Raw genomic sequence first — 23,420 nt, 5'->3', positions numbered from 1 at the left:
CCACTACTTATATTACCAGTTTTCCCCTATAAATCTTCGGTGGACTATTTCTACACTAGTTCCAATGTAAATTATAGATGCTTTGCATTTTCTAATCCTTTTGTAACTATGAATTTCTTAAGCTCCTCGAGAGCCTCTGTCACAAAAGAGAAAAGATTTTCAAAGCGGTTAACTTTAGTAGGAGACATTGCGTATTAAATATGCTAAGCTCTGAACTCTTAGTGTTTTCCCCCTAGAGCCTTCACTGCTGTGACGACCGTATTTCCATTTAAAAGGACAGAAATGGGGAAGAAACGATGCTGTTTCCAAGTGCTGTGGCCGGTTCTGCCCTCTAGTCAAGCGGAACGGATCCCGGGAGACCTTGGGCGGCGGGGAGGGGATGGTGTGTCCTGTAATTACCCGGGGTCTAAGGTGGTAGCTGGCCCTTCCGCGTGCAAACGCCAACAGCGGCGTCGGAAACGATAACCGGTGTCCGAGGACGCGCAGCTCCGGGAGGTGGGGGGACGGGGGGCTCGCGGGGAAGGCTGAAGGCTGGAGGCCGGATGCCGTCGGCCTCGCGGAGCCTCTCTGCACTGTCCATACTGATGAGCTCCACGGCTGACACAGGAAGGCAGCGTGAGGAGGAGGCGCGGAGGCAGGCGACTGAGCCGCGCACCCGGCTTTGACGTCGTCCGGCTGCGGCTAGAAGCTCGCGCTCTCAGCACGTAGCGCACAACGTGACCACACACAGCCTTCCTCTCCGGCAGCCCGGCAGCTCGGCAGCCCCGCAGACCCACTCGCCGCTTCGCCCTCCTCCTCCTTTCCGCCTCCGCGGCGCGCACCCCCGCGCACACCCAGGGATTCCGGCCGGCGTCGAGCCCTCGGCGCTTCGCCGCCCGGCCCGGGCACCTCCGCCGCAGCTGGGGCCCGAACGGCGGCCTCGCAGCCGGTGTCCTTCTCAGGCGGCCGCTCCCGCGTTCATCTCCGGATGCCAGCACTACGTTAGCCCAGGCGGGGAACCCCTTCTGCGGCGCCCTCCTCTAAACTCCCGCCTGTCCCGGCCGCCCCCACCCCTCCACCTGGCGGGGGCAGCGCGGAAGCGAAGAGGACGCGCGCGGTGCCGGTGGGCACGCGTAGACGTGTGTGCGATCCGCTCTCTGCTTGGCATTCTCCGTCTCTTGCAAGGGACGGTGCCTGGACTCTGCTTTTGGCTCCCGGAATTGGTGCGGCCGGCCTGAGCCCCCTCTTCGCTGGCGTGGCGCTAAAGGCTATTTTGGAGAACGGTGGAGGTGGCCGCGGCGGCGGCGGCGGCGGCGGCGGCGGCTGAGGCTGGTGCCCGAGAAAGCTCCAGACTCACACTCTGCGCCCTGTCGGTCCCTCTCCTCCTTCTTCCCCCTCCTCCCTTCCCTTCCTCCCCACCCCCGTGCCCCTAGCCCCACTCCTCCTCTTCCTCCTCCTCCTCCTCTTCCTCCTCTCCCCGCTCGGCGATGCGAGCCTGTATCGTGTAACAGGATTGGCGTTGCAATGGCAACTGATGGAATGGGGGAAGGCAAGACAGCAGGGCTGGGGGCTCCGGACTGCGGGCGGGCGGGCCGCTGCCGCCGCTTGACGCTCCTCCGGGGACCTTCGCGAGTTACTTTGTAAAGGCGAACCCAAGCGAGGAAGCCCCTGCTCGGTGCCCCGAGTCAGAAGCCACTTCCTGCTCCCTGGCTGCCCGCGTCAGGCTCGCACCGCTCGGCACACCCGGCCCCTCGCCAGCACCCGCCGCCGGCCCAGCGCGCCGCCGCCGCCGCAGCCGCTGCGGAGACTCCAGCCCGCTCCCCTGAAGAACACTTCGCCTCCCGGCCCCGCTTCGCATCACGCCCCCTGCTCCTCCCCGGCGTCTGCGATTTTCCCAGGCGCCCAGTGTGAGTGAGGCGTGCGTGTGAGTCTGTGTCAGGGTATTGTGTTGTGGGAGTGTGTGTGTGTGTGTGTGTGTGTGTGTGTGTGTGTGCATGAGTGTGGGGTGTGAGGGGCTCCTGCGCTCCGCTCACGGCCGCCGCCGGGGGAAGACGGACGGACTGCGCTTCCCTCTTCCGCGAGCGGTTCCCGGGCACCTCGGCTCGGCTGGAGAGCGAGCGGAGCGCGCCCGGCTGGCCGCCGGCCTCCAGAAGGTCCCGCTGCGTCCCCCCTGGGCTGGATATGTTCATGTTCACGTGAAGATGGATTTAGTGTACGGTCTCGTGTGGCTGCTGACAGTCCTCCTGGAGGGGATCTCCGGCCAAGGAGTGTACGGTGAGTGGAATCGCGACGCTATTGTGACCTTGTGATTCTTAGGGAAGATGGGCTGGTGACCGAAAATGCACGACTCGCGCCGTTCCGGGACCCCTCCCGGCGTGGCTTTTGATTTCCACTTCATCGCGTTATTGGGAGCGATAAGGAGGCGGCGAGCGCGCTGCGAATCGGGCTGCGAACCGCTTTCCCAGCGCCTCGGCTCGGGCTCGGAGTTGGGTCGAGCCGGCAGCGCAGCACCCGTGCGAATAAGTGGCTTTGCACTTGATTTATCCCCCCTGGGGACCTAGCTGTCTTTGATTTAATAATGATTTGGCTCCTTGCATGCCTTGCTGTCGGTGCCGCGGTTTCCTCCCAAGGGAAGCTTCGAATGTGACCCCAGTGAGCTCCCCATTCCTCTCCGCCCCGTCCCTCAGCCTTCTCTTTTCCTTTTCCTTTTTTTTTGGGGGGGGGGCGTGGGGAGAGTTGAATGCCTACTTGACTTGATTTTCCGGCTCAGGAAGTGGGTTGACAGTCGAGTTGCGTTCTGCACCAACCGTTGCCATGAGCACTGACTTGGGGAGGGGAAAATAGCAGGCAAGATTCTCGGTGCCAGACACAATTAAGGGACATGTTTATGTGAATGGATGAGCAAATGCATGAATGAACGGACGGCCAAGTCTGCGCGTCTCGGCTCCGGGGCAGGACACTAGCTCACTGCAACAGGAACATAATCTCAGTTCTCCGGAAAACGCAGGTCTGGGAGGGTTAGGACGGAGAGAAGGATGAGCTAGTTAATTCGGATGTTTTTAAGTCCTCAAGAGCCAATCCAGGTTACTTCGCCTGTCAGCAGTTGGCACCCTTGGTTTTCGGGACTGAAAGATACACACACACACACACACTCTCTCTCTCTCTCTGGCTCAAATGTGAGTCTTCTCCTGGGATAAGCAGGCGGTGCTACAAAGGAAAAAATAACTTTTGTGTTCTCGAGGTATGGTGGGAAGGTTAGGAGAAGAGCCCTTGAGGGGACAGCAGGCCGAGATTCACCCACAGCTCCCAGGCTGGGGCCGACATCCAGAGAAAGTGTGTGCTGGAAATTTGGCAGCCCGCCTTTGGTCTCCCTCGGTGTTGGGACCCCAGCGCTGCAGTGCTAGGCACCGGCTGCCCCGGGCAAAGGGCATGAGTGTTTGTGGAAGCGCAGACCCTAGAAGTGATTTGGGAGTGGGCGCGGATGCAAGGGGACCTTGAGCCCTCAAACTCTCTGGGAACGTGGAGCGCGCAGTGGTCAGGTGTTTGGGAACCGAGACGGGAGGTCCGCCTTTACTCTCTCCGCGGTGTCTTGTCCAGGGCTGAGCGGTGCTGGGGGCTGGTGGGGAGAGGGTCAGGAGCGGCGAGCTCTGGCCTCTGCTTCGCTTCATCGGCCGCTCCCCTTGCCTGTCTTCCTACTTCCCTCCTTGGCTCTGGACAAGAGATCTTCACTTTCTCCCACCTCTAAGCATCTTAATTTCCCCTCTCTCCTCACTCCCTCTTTCCCGAATGAAAGAGAGCTTTCTTGGTGGTGGTGGTGGTGCTGGTACCGCTGCTGCTGGTGTGTGTAGGAGAGATGCTGAGGTCTTGAACCTCTTGGCTTAAACCGCTTGGCTGATGGCAGGAGGTGAGGCCTTGAGCGGAGCAGGAATTTATTTAGTGCTGTTTTGACTTCTGCTGGACTCTGGTGTCCCGAAGCTGAGAGTGGCTGGGATTCTAGGGATGGAGGAATGCTGCAGGTAAGATGGAACCTTCTCAGCGAGCTGTTCCCTAGTGTGAGTCTGAACTCTGCTTGTCCAAGTCTTTATTTCTCTCCCATTGGTTCAGATTAGCCCAAATAAAAAGTTTTTGTTTTGTTTTTTAAATGTGTGTGTGTGTGTGTGTGTGTGTGTGTGTGTGTGTGTAGGAGATAATGAGAAGTGAGAAAAATCGGGGGGGGGCGGGGTAGGGGATATTCTGGAACTGTCTGGATTAGAAAGGGTTCCATTTTTCTGTCACTGTTTGTCATTCAGATTGTTTGTCCTGGCAAGTCTCATGCTGGGCGGTGGAAAAGTGTAAGATGTAGGAGTGGAGACAAGTAGAGAACAATTGCATCAAAACAGTCCTGGGCCATGCTGCTTAACAATAAGGGGGAAGGCATTTCTGCTACTGAGCTGATGGTTGTGAAGGTGGTGGTCTTTTTTTTTTTCTTTTACTATTGATGTGGTTATTAGTCACTTAGCTAGGAGTAGAATTGGCTTTGTTTGAAAATTAGTCAGCATCTCTAGTCGTTATAAATGTCATAGCTATCAGGTGGGTGAAAAAATATATTTATATATTGCTTTTCAAATATGTCTTACAAATCACAGAAGTTAGATTCTCAAGGTGGGAATACCTAACCTTCAGCATTAGCATCACCTGGGAACTTGTTAGGAATGCAAATTCTCTGACCCCTCCCAGGATTTCTAAATCAGAAATTCAGAGTGTGGGATCCACATTCTGTGTTTTTCACCTCAGGTGATGATTAGGATGCATGCTAAAGTCTGAGAACCACTGATAAAACTTCACATTTCATTGCTTTGACTTTGTAAACCATGACCTTTCTTAACCTGAAGTAGTTTTATTTTTTTTTTGTGTGGAAGCATTTATGGGGAAGAGAAGATTTTATTTTTATTTAGGTATAAAATATTGATTAACTGTAAGAAGGACGTAGACGTAAGAGTTAGTGTAAGATTATAAAGTGTGTTTTGAACATTTTACATGAGGAGTCTGGAAAATGATTAATTTAAAAAAGCAGTGCAATTATAAACAGAGACTTCAAAGACCTAGATAGGAACTTTGCTAGCATAAGTCTGTATCCCTGTCACCCTTTATTTGCCTGTGTTGGCCAGATGTAAAACCATTCGTGCTACACACAAAGTATTATTTCTTAATATTGTTTTCTAGTAGCTAAGTTCAAGAGAAAATAAAATTATTTTATCGGTAATTCAGGCAAAATCACTTCACTGTAGCCTAAAACTAATTACATGATTTAGAAATATATCATTGTAACCTTTCTTCTTTGAAATAGCTAGTCAGCCCTTCATTCTTCTACTGCTAGCCTGGAAAATTCTGAGCATGAAATTCAGATGTTTTTAAGTAATTGAGACTATTTGTTTTAATATATAGATTATATTGTCTTGAGTTACTGTAATCTTCTTCCTATTGTGTTTGATCAGCTTGGTACCGTGTGTACTACTTAAGTATAAAAGTTTCTGCTATAGACCTGGGGACTTACTGTCATTTATCTGGGGATATTGCTTAGCAGACTTACTGCACAGTAGCTAAGATTTGTGTATATGTGGCATTTGGGTAAGGGAGATTATCTTTTGATTTATATCTGCCTGTCTACCCTCCACCAATGATTCTGATGTCATTAAAAAACATTTTTTAAAAATGGCATTTTTCCCTGTAGATATCTATATTTGTGTAGTTTTTATTTTTTAATTTTTTTTAATAAATTTTTTTTTGGCCATGCCATGAGGCTTGTGGGATCTTAGTTCCCCAACCAGGGATTGAACCTGGGGCCATGGCAGTGAAAGCGTGGAGTCCTTACCACTGGACCACCAGGGAATTCCCTGTGTAGTTTTTAAAATCAGTTTTCTTAAGTTATATATTCTCCCTTCTTTAATTTAAGAAATTTTTTGGTATTCAAGCTTTTTCCTCAAAATAATCTTGGAAGTTTAAAGTTTTATTTTAATTTTCTTTTTACTATATTAAACTTCACTGAAAACCAAAAAGTCATTAAAGCACAGTGAACTGGTATCCATTTTTGGCATTGTTAATTTTGTTGCACTAAACCCATTGCATTACGTTTAGGATAACTGATTAAACATAGCATCAAGGGTCACAATGTAAACCCCAGCTAGGTGTATACGACTGCAGTACTTAGAGCTGAGTGATCGAAAGTATTTTTCCTAGTTTTGAAAGTTTTCTTTGTAAGTTATTCTGTGGATGTTTAACTGTGTTTTTTAGAGAACCTGTTGATAATTACATAATTTTGAGAATCATATCTCCTGTAAACTTCACAGTTGTCTTGCTTAAAAAGAAAAAAACTGCTCCATTGACACACACTGTATTTTTACTTCTGACCTATTATACCCTTAATTTCCAAGGAGGCTAATAAAAGATTATAACTGCATTAGCACAGGACAAATCCCCACTGCAATTGAAAAACAAAATAAAAGTCTATGTCTAAATAGTTTTTAATGGGAGCCAAATCTACCAATGACTTGGTGTCCTAAAATAATTAATGTACTGCCCATAAATAGCTTGCAGGATGTGCTAGAAAGCAATAAATAGAATAAGTTTATCAACACATGTGTATGACAAATTAGCAAGCTATATTCTCTCAATTCAAGTAATATCAATTAGTCTCATAAATTTTAAGAATGACACCCCAGGCAGTAGATGACAGAAAAGACTTGGTGGAATTGAGAACCAGGGGATAAGGTAGACAGGAAGGATCTGGAAGATCTTTCAGACTGTCAGTGGGTTGAATCTAAATGTACAGATAGACCCAAAGGGATAAGAGTGCTCTGGCAGGTCAGTTGACCATTACATCCAGTCCCAGGATGTTTCCATCCTCACAGCAAAATTATCCCAAGGTGCATTGAATTGTGATTTTTGTCCTGTTATGAGTTTGGAGAAACCCTGTGATCAGATTCTGCTTTTGACTGAACACATATTTAGGGTGTCAGCCTGTGGGAGATGACTTTAATGAGTGTTGCTAAAAAAAGGTAAATCTGAAGCTCTGTCATATGCAGTTAGCTTTAACCTTCTCTCTTCCCACTCCTCACCGCACTGTCCCTATGTGCACGCGAGAACACGCACACACATGCGCGCACCCTGGATCATCACCACTTTGGTCACCATCACAGGAAAAGTGGGCTGTCCTTTGTATCTTGAGATTATTTTTGTACATTCAAGGTTGTCCTTACTGGTCGTGTTACTGAGAATTCGCATGACAAATGAGCAGATTATTTTATACAGTGTTACTTGCTCATGTCCTGTTTGTCCCTGGGAAGCCCCTAAGTGGGCTATTAAGTACTTTAGATTGAGCAGGTTGAACATTAAGCCTAAGGAATCATTTTCTAGAGAACAAATCAGTGAGGGTGAATAGATGTCATAAAAGAAATTCAAGGAAGGCATTTTTCATGATCTTCATTATCTTGGCTTAATTTTATTGTCTCTGATACCAGCTCTTCTTATTGATATTGTAAAATTATTTTCGTTTTTGTTTTGTAAAGCAAACCACCTTAAACCTATTTTGAGAAACAGGTTTTCTGGAAAAAATGTGCTCTGTATTCTTTTAAAATGCTGTTTTAATGTGATTGGGGTAGGGCTCATGGGATGCAACTAATAGCATGAGCCTGTGGGTTCAGTTTATGTCTTAACACAGTGTTAGGAACCGTGATCTTGGATTGCTTTCCACCTGTTGAGATAATTCATCACTCATGTTCTCTGGCCTGGTCCTCATGCTTTGGGAAGAGTCTTGGAAGAGTTGGGCTCAAGGCTGGAAACCCACAAAGTCAAAGGCAAAGAGTCAGTTATACCCGCCTAGTCCTGGAACTGAGCTCTTGGCAGCTGCAATGAACTAAAGGAATGTGCTATCAGCTCCCAGTTGAATTGGGGGAAGATCTTACTTTCCCTTTTGGCTATTTTGGAAGGACAAGCAAAGTATTATATTGAATGCATTTCAAGTGTGAATAGGGTGAACGTTTTTAGCTTCACTGTAATTGCCATTAACTGAATAGTCCCTCAAAATGAAATTTCATTTCTTTGCTTCAGTGACTGTCAATGTAAATATATTACTTAGAGCAGAATGAAGAAATGATTTCATTTATAGGCCACTGTATCTTATTTTTATTTTCAAATCCAATTAATAAACTTTTGGCCCTGTAAAATCATAAAGTCAGAAGAGACTTTACGATGGCATTAAATCATCTCACTAATTTATGACACAATGGCTTTATATTATGCTAGTCTGATGGTGGTCCTATCCGATTCGTGAGATTTCTTTCACAACTCTTTTTTCCACAATCCAGGCTCATTCACTGGATGGATATTTTTTTGTCACCTTGCTAAAATCCCTCATCTCCATTATTGGATCATGCACTTAGTTATTTCCCATTTTATACCAGTACAATTCCATTTTTTTCTTAACTTATGTGACCTTGAACTGATCCCAATTAACCTCTCTTATATTGGTTTCTTACTACTTTTCCAAGATACTAATGCCAAGATACTATTTCCAAGATACTATTTCTATCTTGTGTTTTAAAACACTTATTTCCTTTCCTGTGGATGTAATTGATTGAATTCAGTAAGAAAGATGATTTCCATTTCATAATCTAAATCATACTTTCCCCAGGAGTTCACAGTCATAGAAAAGGATTTCAAATGTTAGGAATATTTTTTTTGGCTATTACACATTTACTATAAATTTACCAATTAAAGACATATTATGGTAGGAGCAAAGGTGTTAGAAATTATGACGTAACTTTTCTTTCTGTCTTTTAGTATGCTACCTCTACAACTTTACATAAACATAGGAGACATCAGTTTCTTGCTGTTCCCTGTCAAAACTATACCAAGGACTATTGTGTGGTTGGCAGATGGGGTCAAATATGTGACATGTTACCATATCCGCAAGCAGCATATTTCTTGTCCTGTTTTGCTGGAATAAGAATGAGAGGGATAAAAATAATGAAGTGATTCTGTGGAAAGGGAAACATATATGTCTGAAAGAGGAAGGGTTGGTTCATAGCTAGGCCTCCCACAGTCTTAAAGGACAGCACAAAGGGCATTGAAATCTCAATGAGGTGAGTAGGAAATCAAATGCTGGCCTGAAAAGGCCATTCGAAAAATATATCTGTCCTATAAGTAATAGCAAAACAGCAAACTATTTTTTTTCTGAAGTAAATAGAACTTTGTTCATGTGTGTCAAACAGAGGAAGAAAAAAAAAATGTCTGCCATTTGACTGAATGACAACCTCAGGGAGATTTTTCTGTTCTCTTGAAAGGGAAAGATGGAAAGATGAGGAATTCTTAAGCAGAGCCTATGGTCCTAGTGGACCAGATTATCCTACCTGCCAATTGATTGTACTTAAGGAGAGATAGGCGCAGATTAAACATTGGGGCATTCTCTCTGTTATTTGAGTGGAGCTATGAATTTGGTCCAGGCCTTGCCTCGGGTCCACTTCCTACTGAAGAGGGGGAGGCTCCCACGAGTCTCCTGAGAAGGATATAAAGCTCTGAGGAAGATATGCAACTTTTCAGAAATTTTCAGTAGGAATTGTACACAGATTCTGGTCAGATTGTGGGTAAGTTCTGGTAACTTCAGTCAGCAAATTAAGGTATAACTTCTATGGATTAAACATGTAACTAAGTAGTAAGAGCTGTGAACTCAAAGAGTTTACTAGTTAATTAAGAAGATAAAGCCAAATGGAAAAACAAACAAAATAAGACTATGAGAAATATACAAATATTTGTGCAAGACGAGAGAGCATTGATAGCTGCCATGGTTGGAGGAAACTTGAAAAAGCTGGTACGTCATGATTTGAGTCTTGAAAGTAGGTTGATGTAATATAGATAAAGAGGGAGGATAGGCCAGTGCTAAAGCACAGATCCCAGCTGCAAGAATAATAGGGCAGAAAGGAAAATAACCCTGCAGTACGTGTCTAGTATTAAGCCTAAGCAATTTCTCCAAAGTTTGTCCCAACTAGAAAGATGTATCCATCATTAACCTATGGTAACTCCCTCTTCCCCGGAGTCTGTAAGTCTGTGAAATAAATTTGACTGTGTGATACTCTGGAACTTGCTCAGATATTTATGTTTACCAAGTTCCTAGGTTTGTGTGTGTGCAATGTGGAGCCACTTGACCTCATCAGGAGTTAAGACAGTTGTCTCTAAAGTTCCTGTAGGATACTGAGCCCTCCCCAATTCTACGCAAACTTGGGAAACTTTGAACTTACATGGCAGCTCCTTTTGGAGTTAAGGTCAAAGACTTTTCAAAGCCTTTTTAAGAGTCCATGTTGTTCTTTACAAATGTACAGCCACTGAGATGAATGTGTTGCCTTTATGAAAAGAGGTATGTGCTTTCATTATTATTTTTTTTAATTCTTGTGCAAGGCAGCATAATGTGGTTGAAAACTGTTGGGGAACTTGGGCTTTCTTCTTGTTCACCTGCTGCTCTACTCCATGACCAGAAGCAAAAAAAAATCTTAATCTCTTTATCCCTCAGTTTCCATCTCTAATAAACTCTTAGGAAAGTGGGCTGTTATACAGAGAAAATGTAAATAACAGCAAGAATAAAAAAGTCTGGTTGCATTTTTATATCTGGAGTAGAGGGAGACTGCATAGCAAGCATCCTTTATCTTCTTAAAAAAGTACACTCAGGTGGTCCAACAATTGGACCTCCTAGTGGGAGTGCCATTTGGTTCTCAGAACAAAGTAAGGGGCTTGGAAGTAACAGGGAGCAAGTAATTTTTTTTCTGGAAAAAATAATTCCCATCTGTCAGTCTATCAGAAAATAACTCAAGTGGTATATTTTTAAACAGTGTATGTAATATTAATATGTGCATGAAAATGCCATTTGCTATTGCATCTTGTATGCACATGTGGCTGGTATTGCTCCTCAGGCTAGTCTTCTTCTCTCAATCCATATAACCCTGGAGTTTCTCCTTTTGCTCCTTAATGGTGGGGGTGGGGAGCTGGTATCCCCCCTCATTTAAGAGCTCCAGAGACAGTGTCGCCTAAACCTTATGACCATGAGTATATTTATATATGTGTGTGTTCAAATATATGTATAAATCTTGCTTTTGTACCAGGGAGCGAGAATAGTCTCAATGTCCTGCCATTTCGAGACTAATCTAAAAATGATACAAATAGGGATATATTTGTGAGACTACAAGTCATTGGTAATTTAAAAATAAAACCAGAGAAAATGAGAATAAATCATTAAGTGGGGCTATCACAAGTTTATTGTGTATTTGGTCCCAAAGTGACCAAAATTACTGTTTCCCACCTAGTCACCTAATCATTAAAAAAAATCTATAAAATTAACTGAAAAGGCTGGGACCTTATTCACCATTACACTGTAACAGCTACATACATAAGAAAGCATTTTTATATATAATGGATTTTAATTATCCTTGGTAAACACTTATTTTCTATTTTTTGAGGGTGAAAGGTAGCTCACCTCAATAATACCCATTCATATAACTAACTACATGGAAGAAATTCATTAGGCTAGTTTTCTGAGTGTCAGAATATTAGCTAGTTATTGGTTGGGAATATTGGTATATATATTGGGAATATTCTGTAACCAAACCAAAAGGTCATCTTTACTGGAGACTTTAAACAGGCAACAAAATTATTAGTTGAGAATAATTTTCCCCACTACGAGGGATGAACAATATTGGCTTTGCTAAGCATGTCACCTTAAGCATATACACACAGTAGACTCTGTGACATGCACAGATTTAACTGACGTGTAGTTTTTGAGTTGTCAGTCTTATCCTGGTAGTATTTCAGAATTAGTGAAGTTATTATCAAGAAGTTGTATAGTTATTGTTTTTATCCTGGTTCTGAACTTGTTCATTCTTTTTCATGGCTTATTCTACACCATTATTGCGATTCTCCCCTCATTCTTTTATTTACTTACCTTTTTCATTTGGTTCATGTTTCACACTGGACTATATTACCTGTACCCTTTCTTTGTACAGAGCTGCTGTATTAATATTAAAGTTTTCAGTCTTAGTTCACAATTAATCAAACCTCAATCTTGGGCTAATTTTGTTCTTACTTTGTCATGTGTAGCTTCATCTAAGTGTAAATTGCCTAAGGAGGCGCAGCTCTCTTCCATTCTGACCCTGTAATATTGCTAAGATTGGGGTTTAGAAACTTCCCCCTCTTTACCTAAGACAAGAATAATTCTCAGTGGGCCACAGCCATTTTACTCAGAGGCTACTTATCCTCTGATGATTTTCTGTATCTCACTAACAAACATTCCTCTAGTTGCAGCAGCTGGGGTTAAAAGTGGCCTTCTTCCTGCTTCCTGTGATTTCATAATTTACTGTTGAACTCTATTATCATTATATGATTTTAGTTGATATTTCAAAAAGCATTTAAGTTTTTAATTTTCTGTCATCATTGAAAACTCACTCGTTAATGCCTTAATTCTCTAAGCTTACTTATGCAAAGAAGTACTTTGAAACCTTTTAAGTTTAATCACCTCTCCAGTTTCAGAGAAAGTGTAAAGAAGATATCTATCTTTCTACACATAAACTACACATATATATTTGTATATATAATATATGTGTAAAATATATATTCATATATATTAACTGTCTATGAGTGTGTGGATATGTGGGTGTATCTGTGTATTCATGGAGTGGGTCTCATGGAGTAGCGGCTGAACTTTAGACAAGGAATTGGATGGCTTTCTTGCTTCCCTTGCAAAGCTGACTCTGATTCAGTGTTGACAGCAGGGCATGCAATCTCTCATCTAACATTCATTTTGTTTTTAGATATCTTTTGTGATAATTCATGTTTGTATTGTTCACCAATTTCCAACATTACCTTCAGAAACTCTCATTACTTTTTTCCTTCTATATCTTTGCAATTGACAGAAATGTTTCTTAGCTGCATAAGAGCAATACACGTGAAGTTTATTTTACCTGAACTATAGTGATGTATACACTTAAAGCCCAGTGTCACTTGCATACTCAAAAGACCATGCCTCCTGCTCTATTAGCCAGGTCTTTATACTGGTCTTTCCTCTTTTTTAAGTGGGAATTTAGAGCATAAGACATATCTGTCTTCAAGTATGGATTCTAAAATATATCTGTAAACCAAATTCAATTAACTTGGGTTATCTGCTCTCTTTTTCCATCTGTCATTGAAAAATAAACATAGGATATCGTAATTTTTTCATAGAATAATTGCCGTTTTTCAAGTGCCTCCTATATGTCACACCTTCTACTAGGAGTTTTTTATACATTATGTCATACTCTAATCTTTGAATGAAATAGATGAGAAGTCTGAAACTCATACAGTTTAAATAACTACCATACAGTTACCAGTGGCTGAATTTGAAATCACATATGAAGTGTATATGAAAATAAATATTTGTATATATTCTTATATGTATTATTAAATTATATTCATATATGTGTGTTTATACCCACTATGATGAAGCCATGCAAGTTACCTGGATCATCTTGTGCCATGTATGTGACATCTCAGTCTATATTTGAAATGCCGATTGGGTGATAAATTCTAGCTTTTTGCCTGAGAAATATAAATAGGTAGCTAATGTCAGCACTTTGTATCATAATTTTCTTACTTGGAAAAAGAAGATATGATTTATAATTTTGGTTTTTTTTTTTGTTTTAGAAGCAAAATGCCCATACTGAGGACTCTCTCTGGTATAATTTATTTTTGGACTAGTAGGATATTTTAAGCATATTCATAATTAGTGACCTGTAAAAAATGAAGACATGGCTCTACTAGATATTCTGCAGAAGTAGTTATATTCCTCCATGTAAAATAGGAAGCATGTGCTCATAAAAAAATAAACTGTCAACTGTACTACTTTATTTTCCCCCAGGCTGATTAACAATCACTGGCCTTGGTAAGATTGATAGTTAAGTGTGATATTTGGCCTGATTTTTGCCTTGAGTTCCCTCTGGGTATTGCTTGGGCATTTTTTGCAGAGTTAATTGAGGAGACTATATCAGCGTATCAGCGGGTTTCTATTCTTGAAAATCGTGTTGTGCTCAAGAGGACAGTTGATTGCAAGCTCTGCCCTTCTCTTAGCTGCCAGGGAGTTCCTCAAACCTCAAAGCTTACAAATTAGTGCAGTTTGGTGATTTGTTTTAGGCTTTTAGCTACAGCATTTGCTGCTATAAAAGTAATTTTTTTCCTATGCTTTTTGAATGTAGTTATTGTGTGATATAGTATAACCCTGTACCATTCTGGCTATTGTGTGATTGATACAGAAACTGCTTCGATAGGAAACCATTTCAAGCGAGAACAGGAAAGGTATTATATTCAGCTGTAATGCCATGCATTTCTAAACAGCTGATGTTTTCTTTAACTGATAACCACCCCCCAAATTTTCAGAGGCAGTTGAGGCTTTAGAACTTTAACTCTTAATTCAGTCTGGCTGCAAGAGCAGTGCCCTGAAATTCACTATACATTCACAATGCACAATGCGGAATTCATTAATTCTTAGTATAACTGGGTGCTGTGATTGTTGTGTTTTAAAGTCAGACCTCTTTAAGAATATGGAGAAACATCGATTTTGTGAATTTTTCTCTAAAGAGTGCTTCTTCATACTCAAGCCAGATAGTTGAAACTAGTGGTCTCTGACTTTCTGCACACTGAAAATTGTGATAATGTTAAATGGAGTGGGCCATCATGTATTTTGCAATCTAAGAATCTCAAATTAAATTGCAAGCCTTTGTAAAGGAATAGAGTAAGATGAGTCAAATCAAAGTTCAAAAGAGTTTAATCATAGATTGTATGTTTTTCCTACCTCACATATTTAATGATATATCTGGGAATACTTACAAAAAATAGTGCACCCTGTTTTTATGTCTTTCTTTACTTCTAATTTTTGTATTTTATGATACCTTGGATGCAATGATCTATTTTGGATGAAGGTGGATAGTGTCTTAATGATTAGGTATAAAATTATATACCTAAGATGCATCTGTATGTTATGGTTTATCATTTAATTGGATATTATAAATATTAACAATTAATATTAATTCAATTAAATGTCTAAAAGAAGCTGGAATAGAGATTCTTATGAACTTGAAAATGCTATTTAAATATCTTTAGTTGTGACAAAAGGTAAAGTCTAGATATTTTTAAAGATTATTTTAAAATTGCTCTAAGAATCTTTTCTGGTGGCTTAACTATTGACTGCTTCTCATTCATTGTACATAGCTGTCATCCTTCCAACAATAATTATGACATTGCAGAGGTTTTCTCATTATTAATGAAAAACTCAGCATTTCTACAAATGGGAAGTGTTTGATAAAGCAAATAAATGAAAACCAGTAAAGCAAACTTCCAGTATACCATTGTGTGCTGCTCTGGGGGGATTGGATTTGAAGTTGCATGTGGAGGAACAGGTGAGTTAGTCTGGTCATGGTATTGGCCCCAAAATAGGCAGAATCAGCTGGAATCAATTTATTGCTATTACAGGAAAATAGTTGGGCCCAGGTCATGGGAATTAGTAGGATGGATCAAGGCAGGATGAGGTGTCTGCTTGTCAGAGACTGAGAGGCAGATTAACATGCAGGTGGTTTCGGAGGGAGTGCTCTTGGAACTACCACCTGGAAGAGAGGGAGAGGGCCGGAATTCAGCGCGGGGAGAAGTTGAGCTGCGATTCAGTTACAGCAGAGTCCTAAACTGAGCAAATGGGGTACTGTGAAGTTGGGGTAGACCTTCAGAGACGTCCCAGATAGAGAAAAAATCCTTTTTACCCCCTTTTCCACCCATCACTGGGTGTGGGCTGCCCCTGGGGAGGGGGCAACATATCTCAGGTTCCCTTGGGTTGAAGGCAAATCCTGGGAGGAACTCAACTGTGAGCAGTCAGAAGGTAACACTCTTGGGAGTTGGGGGAATGAATGCCTTCATGCAGAAGGGGTTCTGGACGGTGCATCACATCTTCTAGACATCACCCCTGTGGTGTTCATATTTGCTTGCTTATGAAAGTTCATCCCTTCTGGGAACTGGTCCTCTGAGAGCAGGCCTCGTTTCTTAGGGATACATACAAGAAGAAAGTCTGCGGGGTAAACTTCAGCCCCTGCTGCTGCTCCTGATCTCTGATACTCATTATCCCTTTTTTAACCACCTTTTCTAGATCTCCCTTACCCCCAACGAGCAACTCTAATGGGCTGGTTGGGGAAGTGACCCTGAAGGGCTTGGGATCCTGGTCTCTATGCCCTTTTCAGGCTGCTTCCACAGCTGCTGCATTTGTCCATTTGCTTTCAGAATCGAGAGCACCAACAGATACTTAAGTGGGTCACCTGGGTGCCTGATGTCTTCTTCCCTCCTCACATTGAGTTCATAGCAGTCTTGCCTTCTCTTAACAATCAGAGTTAATTATCCCTGCCTGAAAGGTGACTTTTTCTTGTCTGCTTGTCTTTTGCACAAGGAACCCACAGTGGCTAGGTGGCAACTGTCACAGGAGTTTGAGACGCCTGAAAGGTAACTTTTTCTTGCCTGCTTGTCTTTAGCACAAGGAACCCACAGTGGCTAGGTGGCAACTGTCACAGGAGTTTGAGACTCTTGCTCTTTTCCCTGGGGGATATGTTACCCCTCTGGAAACCAGGAATCTTAGCCACACAGGGTCTATAATTATGGGGATTGGAAGCACAGATACCGCATGTGGGTTACTAGGAGTGAAGGTAAAGGGACTCTTGGACCTGTGTGTTCTACTTGCTAGGGACACAGTTCCACATAATGATCATTAATTTAGGGTTATATTACATCCTGGGGGTGGGTACCTGATCCACTCAGGGTATTATCCCCAAGTTGCTCTATTAGATGCTCTTTCTTCTATCATTCTATCAGATCAGCAGCTTTTGAGTGGCACCTGATGTGTTATAACCAGTGGATTGTATGATCACATAGTCATTGCTGTACTTTCTTTTCTCTTCAGTGGATCCCTGTGTTCAGTGCAGTGTTATGAGGGATCCTATTTGGGTGGATTACATATTCTGAAAGCCCTTGGATTGAGGTGCTTGCTGAGGCCTTGTAGGCAGTAAATATAAACCCATATCCAGAATATGTGTCAATTCTAGTCAAGATGACTCTCTGCTCCTTCATGTCTGAACGGAGTCTAATGTAGTCAATTACCACTGAATAGCTGGCTACTTTCCTTGAGGAATGGTATATGTCAGGGTCTCTCTTACTGGTAGTTTGGACATTTAGCATCAGTGGTAGCTGATAAGCCTCTATGAATGGGAGCCTATGCTACTCAATATATGCATAGTGTCCATACTTTTCACTGTGGCTGCTTTCTTCTTGCACCTATTGAACAACACTGAGGTGACTGATGGCAAGCTGACTGATGTCAACTGGTCAAGTCTTTATGTCTATTTGGCTGTTTATTGCTGTACTCTAATTACTATTGCTCTGTAAAAAGCTATCCAAACTTAGTGGTAGAGAACAGCCACTTTATTATGTTCATGGAGTCTGTGGGCCAGGAATTCATACAAGGGACAATCAGAATGGCTTATTTTTGCTCCATAGTTTCTGGACCCTTACCTGGAAAGACTTGAAGGCAGAGGGTGACTTGACATCTAGGAACTAGAATCATCTGGAGGCATCTTTATTCTGGCTGACAGTTGAGACCTCATCTGGTTGGCAGGTAGAATGCCTATATGGGGTGTCTCCATGTGGGCTGTCGCATCGTTTGGGCTTCATCACAGCATGGTGGCTGGATTCTAAGAGCATGTATCCCAGGAGGATAGAAGTAGTCTCCTGGGATCTTGCTTGGGAAGCCACGTGCATCAATTCTATATACTCTTGTTTGAGGCAGAGACAAATGTTCACCCAGGTTGAAAGGAAGGGACTATAAATCCCACTAGTTGATGGGAATAGTGCCAAGTTCACATTGGAGGAAGGATTTGTGTGATTAGAGAAAATTTTGCAGCCTTCTTTAGAAAGTACAGTCTGCAACATGACTCTTTCATGGTGGATGCTCTCTTGGGGGCAATAACATGGTAGACAAAGATCTGTCTACTTTGTGCCCACTCCAGGCATCCAGCCAACCAACCAGCCAAGCTATTCACTGCCAATAAATAAACAAGTAAGTAAGTAAGTATATATTCTTACCTCAACTACTTCTCTTTCCACACAGAGTGTATGATCCCTGAAGTTCTGTCCATGTTCTGAGGGTAGATTTCCCCTCACCACTGACTTTGAAGGCACCCCCTAGTGGGGTGCAGTTCCTTTTTAGTTTGTACCACATATCAAGCCAAACCAATCTGTAGACCATTATTGGACTTGGTGATTATAAGGGACTTCCCATGCAGTCACAGGTAGGAGTTGAGGATAGGGAGCCAGTGCTCATTATTCAGGGTAGTTGTAGGGGTCCGGACCACCTCCTCTGCATGTAGCTCACTGGTGCATTCTCTGTCTACTTGTGCTCGGTCCCAAATATACCATTTTTATCTAATAATGGATTAGTTCTGTACCTGCTTGATCTTGCATGACTTCACTGACAGAATCCAGCTGATAATGGACATTTTTGGATACATGGTCTCTTGATAGCCTGTGGTCAGGCACTCTGCCTCAACAAGGCTCAGTAGTACCTTATAAGCTATTTTCAAATGATTTTTAATTCTCTCTTGCAAATGACATGGGCTTTCTTAAAATCCTTAGGTGTTTATGCTGTAATTCTCTTGCTGCGGCTTGCCATAAATTCTATATGGTATTTTCTCCCACCAGAGATACTTCTAATATCGTGGAGTTTGTGGGATCATATGGCCCAAGCTTCAGGATTTCTTCAGTGAAACCTGTACCTTCTGCAAAGCCTTTGACTTCCCTATGCCCCATTCCAACCCAGCATCCTTCTGTCATACATGGTAAATGGACCAGAGCAGTATTCCTAGCATAGGATGTGTTCCCTCCTGAATTTAAAGAGGCCTGTTAGAGATTTTGCTTCCTTCTTATTGATGAACGATGTGAGATGCAATATTTTGTCCTTTCCTTATGAAGAGTTGTCCTCGCATTACTCAGGTCTTAGAGCCCTAAAACTTTCATTGGTAAGATGTTAATTTTGCATACTCTGAGCACATGTGTTTTTCCAAGGCTTCTAAAGTACTTGCCAATTTTTGCTTATCTGGCCCACTTAATAGGATGTTATTGATATAATAGACCAATGTACCAATGTAATGTTTCACATAATGTCCAGTAAGTTCATATCCTTATGGACTATATTATGGCAAAGGATGAAAAACTTATAGTCTTGGGTCAGGATGGTAGATGTATACTGCTGTTTGCCCCATGTGAGTGAGAACTGCTTCTGGTTCTTCTTCTTGATAAAGATGGACAAGAATGCATTTGCTAGACCAATTATCAATTACTGTTACTTAAAGTTGTATCAGTTTGCTGTAGCAAAGATACCACAACTAGCCACACACCTGTGATTGATGCTTCTACTTGGTTGAATATCTGGTAGTGCACTCTCATCTTCCATCATCCATTTGGTTGTTGTATTGAGCAGACTAGTGAATAAAATTAGGACATAATGTCTCCTTTAGGGTTTTAAGAGTGGCACTAGTATCTTCCATTCCTTCTGATAAACAATATTGTTTGTGATTTGCTATCTTGGTTTAGGGTTGGGATAATAGGCATTTTAGTGACTCCCCTCACCCTGGCTGCCACTCTGCTGCTTTTTATGATTAATTGTGCCAACATTGCTACTGATGCTTAAGTGCTTCAAACTGGCCTCTATTATTTAGAGATCCTATCATTCCCACTGCTGTCAGGGAATCCAAGTCTGTAATGACATCTCCTACTGTCAGTCCTGACCTCAGCAATGTCAAAACCCCTCTCACTGCTGCAGACATAGTCAGTTGCTGATTTCTCTGGCTTTAAATAGTATATGTACTCAAGCTTTCCCACTCTCTTAACCTTTTAGAAATATTCTTTGTTTAGTCTCTCTGTGATAAGAGTATTAGTGTTTGGTCTGGTTAGCCCCATTTTTTGGACAGCCCAGAGATAATGAAACCCCTTTCCCCTTCCCCCAAATAACTAGTAGTCTTGGTAACATTTAAAAATACTCCATTGTCATGCATTGTATTTCTACGTCTGACCAATTATACATTTGGTTTCCAAGAGGATTGTTATGGACTAAATTATGTCCCCCAAATTTATATGTTAAAGCCCTAACCTTCAATGTTACTGTATTTGGAGATTAGGGCTTTAAAAAGGTAATTAAAGACAAATGAGGTCGTAAGAGGGGGACTCCAAGAGGACTGCTGTCCTTGTAAGAAAAGGAAGAGATACTAAGAAAACACTCACACAGAGGTATGAACACAGCAAGAAGGTTGCCACCTGCAAGCCAAGGAGAGAGGCCGCTGGAGAAAACAGTCCTGTCAGCACCTTGAACTTGGACCTCCAGCCTCCAGAACTGTGAGAAGATAACTTTTTGTTGTTTAAGCCACCCGATCTGTGGTTATGGCAGCTCTTTTGTTATGGCAGCTCTTGCCAACTAATTCAGGGATCAATAAATAAACTGACTACAATGGCACATATCTATCCCCCTTACTAGGAATAAAACACACTCTGTCTTTTGATCTACTTTTCCATTACATGCCATGTTTCTGTTTCCGGTATTTCTATTTCACCTAGTAAGGGATGTCACTTGCAAGCCAGGTTTGCAAGCCTGTTTTACTAGTATTATTGCACCATTTCCTGGGGTCCTCACTAGGGTGTTAATAAATCCTTTATCACAGGAAGGTACTCCCATGTCAAAAAACTCTCCCTTATCCAGCTTTCTATTCTTTCCCATCTTAATCCAGCACCTTCAGAATCTGTTTCCCTGCGTATTCTTCCAGCTCCTGCTAGTACTTATTGGCTAAATCCACTTCCTTCAGGGCACAGTGTTCTTTCTTCCTTGGCAATTCTAATACCTCCATGGCTGGGTTATGTTTTAATTTAACCCTGGCTATTGGATTGGCTACCAGTGTGGGCTTTAGGGTTAGTTTCTAAGGGAGAAAAGTTTTGTCTTACTGGACAGAGGTCTCTGTATCAATGAACTCTCAGTGATCCAACTTTATGTCCCATTCCCTGTAGACTCAAGCATCTTCATACTCAGCCCCGAAGTTACTCTACAGCTCTGCTGGCAGTGTTGGCGAGGTCCTGTGGCTCTTGTGGGCCATTGTCCCTTTCCTCCCTCTGCAGGCTCAGCGCTTCCCCAGCCAGCTGTGACTTATTCCTAGTTGTGGACCTAGGCAGGAGAGGACACGGTGGCAAATCCTCAGTGAGGCTCATGTCCTCTTGCGGAGAACTGTCATTTGACTTGTCTTCAATCAAGGAGGAAGTAGGAAGCACTAGTCTCTAATGGGGAGGACTGTGCCACTTCTCGAGGCGTACATGGTCCAGGGAACCTGATATCAAGATTGTTGCATGTGTCAAACCCGATGTTCATTTCCTAAATCTCCAGGGTCCACAGCTTCCCAACTCGGCCCTTTATTTTGAAGTAGCCGACTTTTTAGTTGAATTCATCTGTATCTAGAGCCCCTAACATTATAATTAAATTCTGGACCTGACCCTCAAGAATTTTTTTTACCTTCTATTTGTAAGGAGATGAGATTTTTTCCATTTACTGACAAGAAAATTCTCTGGCTTTCACACTTGATCTTAAATTGATAATTGTATTAGTTTTCTATTGCTGTTTTAACAAATTACCATAAACTTGGTGGTTTAAAGCAATAAAAGTTCTCTTACAGATCTGTAGGTCAGAAGCCTGACATGGGTCTCAGTGGGGTAAAATCAAGGGGTCAGCAGGGCTGTGTTAATTTCTAGAGGCTCTAAGGGAGAATCCATTTCCTGTTCCTTCCCGGCTTCTATAGGCTGCCCATATATCTTGGCCCATAGCCCATTTTTCCATCTGCAAAGCTGGCAATGTTGCATCTCTCTGTGCCCTTTGTCCATAGTCACATCTACCTCTGATTACATTGGACTCACCCTGAAAATCCAGGATGTTCTTTCTATTTTAAGGTAGCTGATAGCAACCTTAATTTCATTTGCAGCCTTAATTCCTTTTTGCCTTGCAACCTATGTGGAAATCTTTGAGGAGGGGGCAGTATTCTGCCAACCACAGTAATAAATTGATGCCAGCCTTCCATTGTTTTTTCTCAAGTGCATGGGTAGTCCCCAGCAATAACCATCTAATTCTGCACTCCTTGTAGTTGCTACTTACCCCAACCTCTTAATACCTGAGGCATTGCATACACCTTCCTCTAGTATATCATCATTTCAGTTCACCTAGGTAAGACAGAGGTAAAACTATGAAAAGCTCAAGCAATCCTCATCACAGATCTCAGCAAATCTCAGCAAAGAACTGTTGCTTCCACAACATTGCTTTGATGAATGAATTCTTTTCTCTGGGGAAATTTGTTACCACTGTCTTGTGTTTCTTGTGGTCTATAGGAAATGAATCTTTTATTTCAAAGGACCTTAACTGTAGCAATGTCAGTTTTTCTTATGTTGAAATTTTTTTCTTGTCCATCTAAGATTCTCACTGTATAATAAGGATCTGCCATACCCACCAGTGTGCCATGAATTGGTTGTTGGAAGTTAGGGGGATGAAAATGGAGATTAGATGGTGTGTCAGAAAGCCGGATCTGGCTCAGAATTCCAACTACCCTCTGTGGTATTTTGGCCTTATGTGCCAACTCTTTAGGGATTTTGAGATCCTGATTTCAGAGTGTGAGTTATAGTTCTTACTCATTTTTACTTTTTTGAAAAAATTAATATATATTTTGTTCCACTATCAATTATCAGTTATTGGAGAAATATGTGTGTGTGTGTATGATATTGAAAAGATCTTTGCAATTTTAAAAATTGTTAAAGAATTATAAGATACTGTTTTCTTACCCAACCTCCATTTTCCTGTTTTGCCGATATTTTACAGGACTTATTTTCCCTCAAGAAGTAATTATATAAACCTGAAGCAATTTTAATGGCATCTTCATAAGTTTTACATTTGTAAATTACAGCCTAATTCTATTTTAAAATGTGTACCTATTATAGATGTTGAATAAATTGATCTTTTCAGATGCAGGAAAATTACCTTGTGAGTTTTCCATCATTGGAGTTAGTCTTGTTTATGCAGAATTTAAGAACATTTGTGTATCACTTGATACGTCTATTGGTTGTTATGTATATATAATGAAAGTTCAGGTTTCTCTGTGAATAATTTATTACATCTATATAGAACTTTTATTCTCAGAAATAATAGATGAGAGGAATATTGGCCATATTTAAGTTTGCTGTAAATAACCTTCCTTATTCCAAACAATTTGAGATGTTCCAATAGTACTTCATAGTAAAAGAAAATAATAATATTTTCTAACAAAGAAATCTGTTTCATAGATAATGCTTATCTG

The 23,420-nt window shown here is 42.0% G+C and overlaps 1 protein-coding gene across 2 annotated transcripts in view; it reads left to right on the top strand.

The window, feature by feature from the left end:
• Positions 1-1,745: 1,745 nt before the first annotated feature.
• Positions 1,746-23,420, top strand: part of MDGA2 (MAM domain containing glycosylphosphatidylinositol anchor 2) — an 801,291-nt gene continuing 779,616 nt past the window's right edge. For both annotated transcript variants that reach the window (XM_036839763.1, XM_036839756.1), the window contains exon 1: positions 1,746-2,253. In XM_036839763.1, coding sequence (XP_036695658.1) covers positions 1,974-2,253 — 280 coding nt within the window. In that variant the 5' untranslated portion in view covers positions 1,746-1,973. The remainder of the gene's footprint in view (positions 2,254-23,420) is intronic.

This window comes from Balaenoptera musculus, chromosome 2 (genome assembly GCF_009873245.2).
Source record: "Balaenoptera musculus isolate JJ_BM4_2016_0621 chromosome 2, mBalMus1.pri.v3, whole genome shotgun sequence".
Taxonomy (NCBI): domain Eukaryota; kingdom Metazoa; phylum Chordata; class Mammalia; order Artiodactyla; family Balaenopteridae; genus Balaenoptera; species Balaenoptera musculus.
Note: the sequence above shows the minus strand (reverse complement) of the source record. Positions and strands in the feature narration are given on the sequence as shown.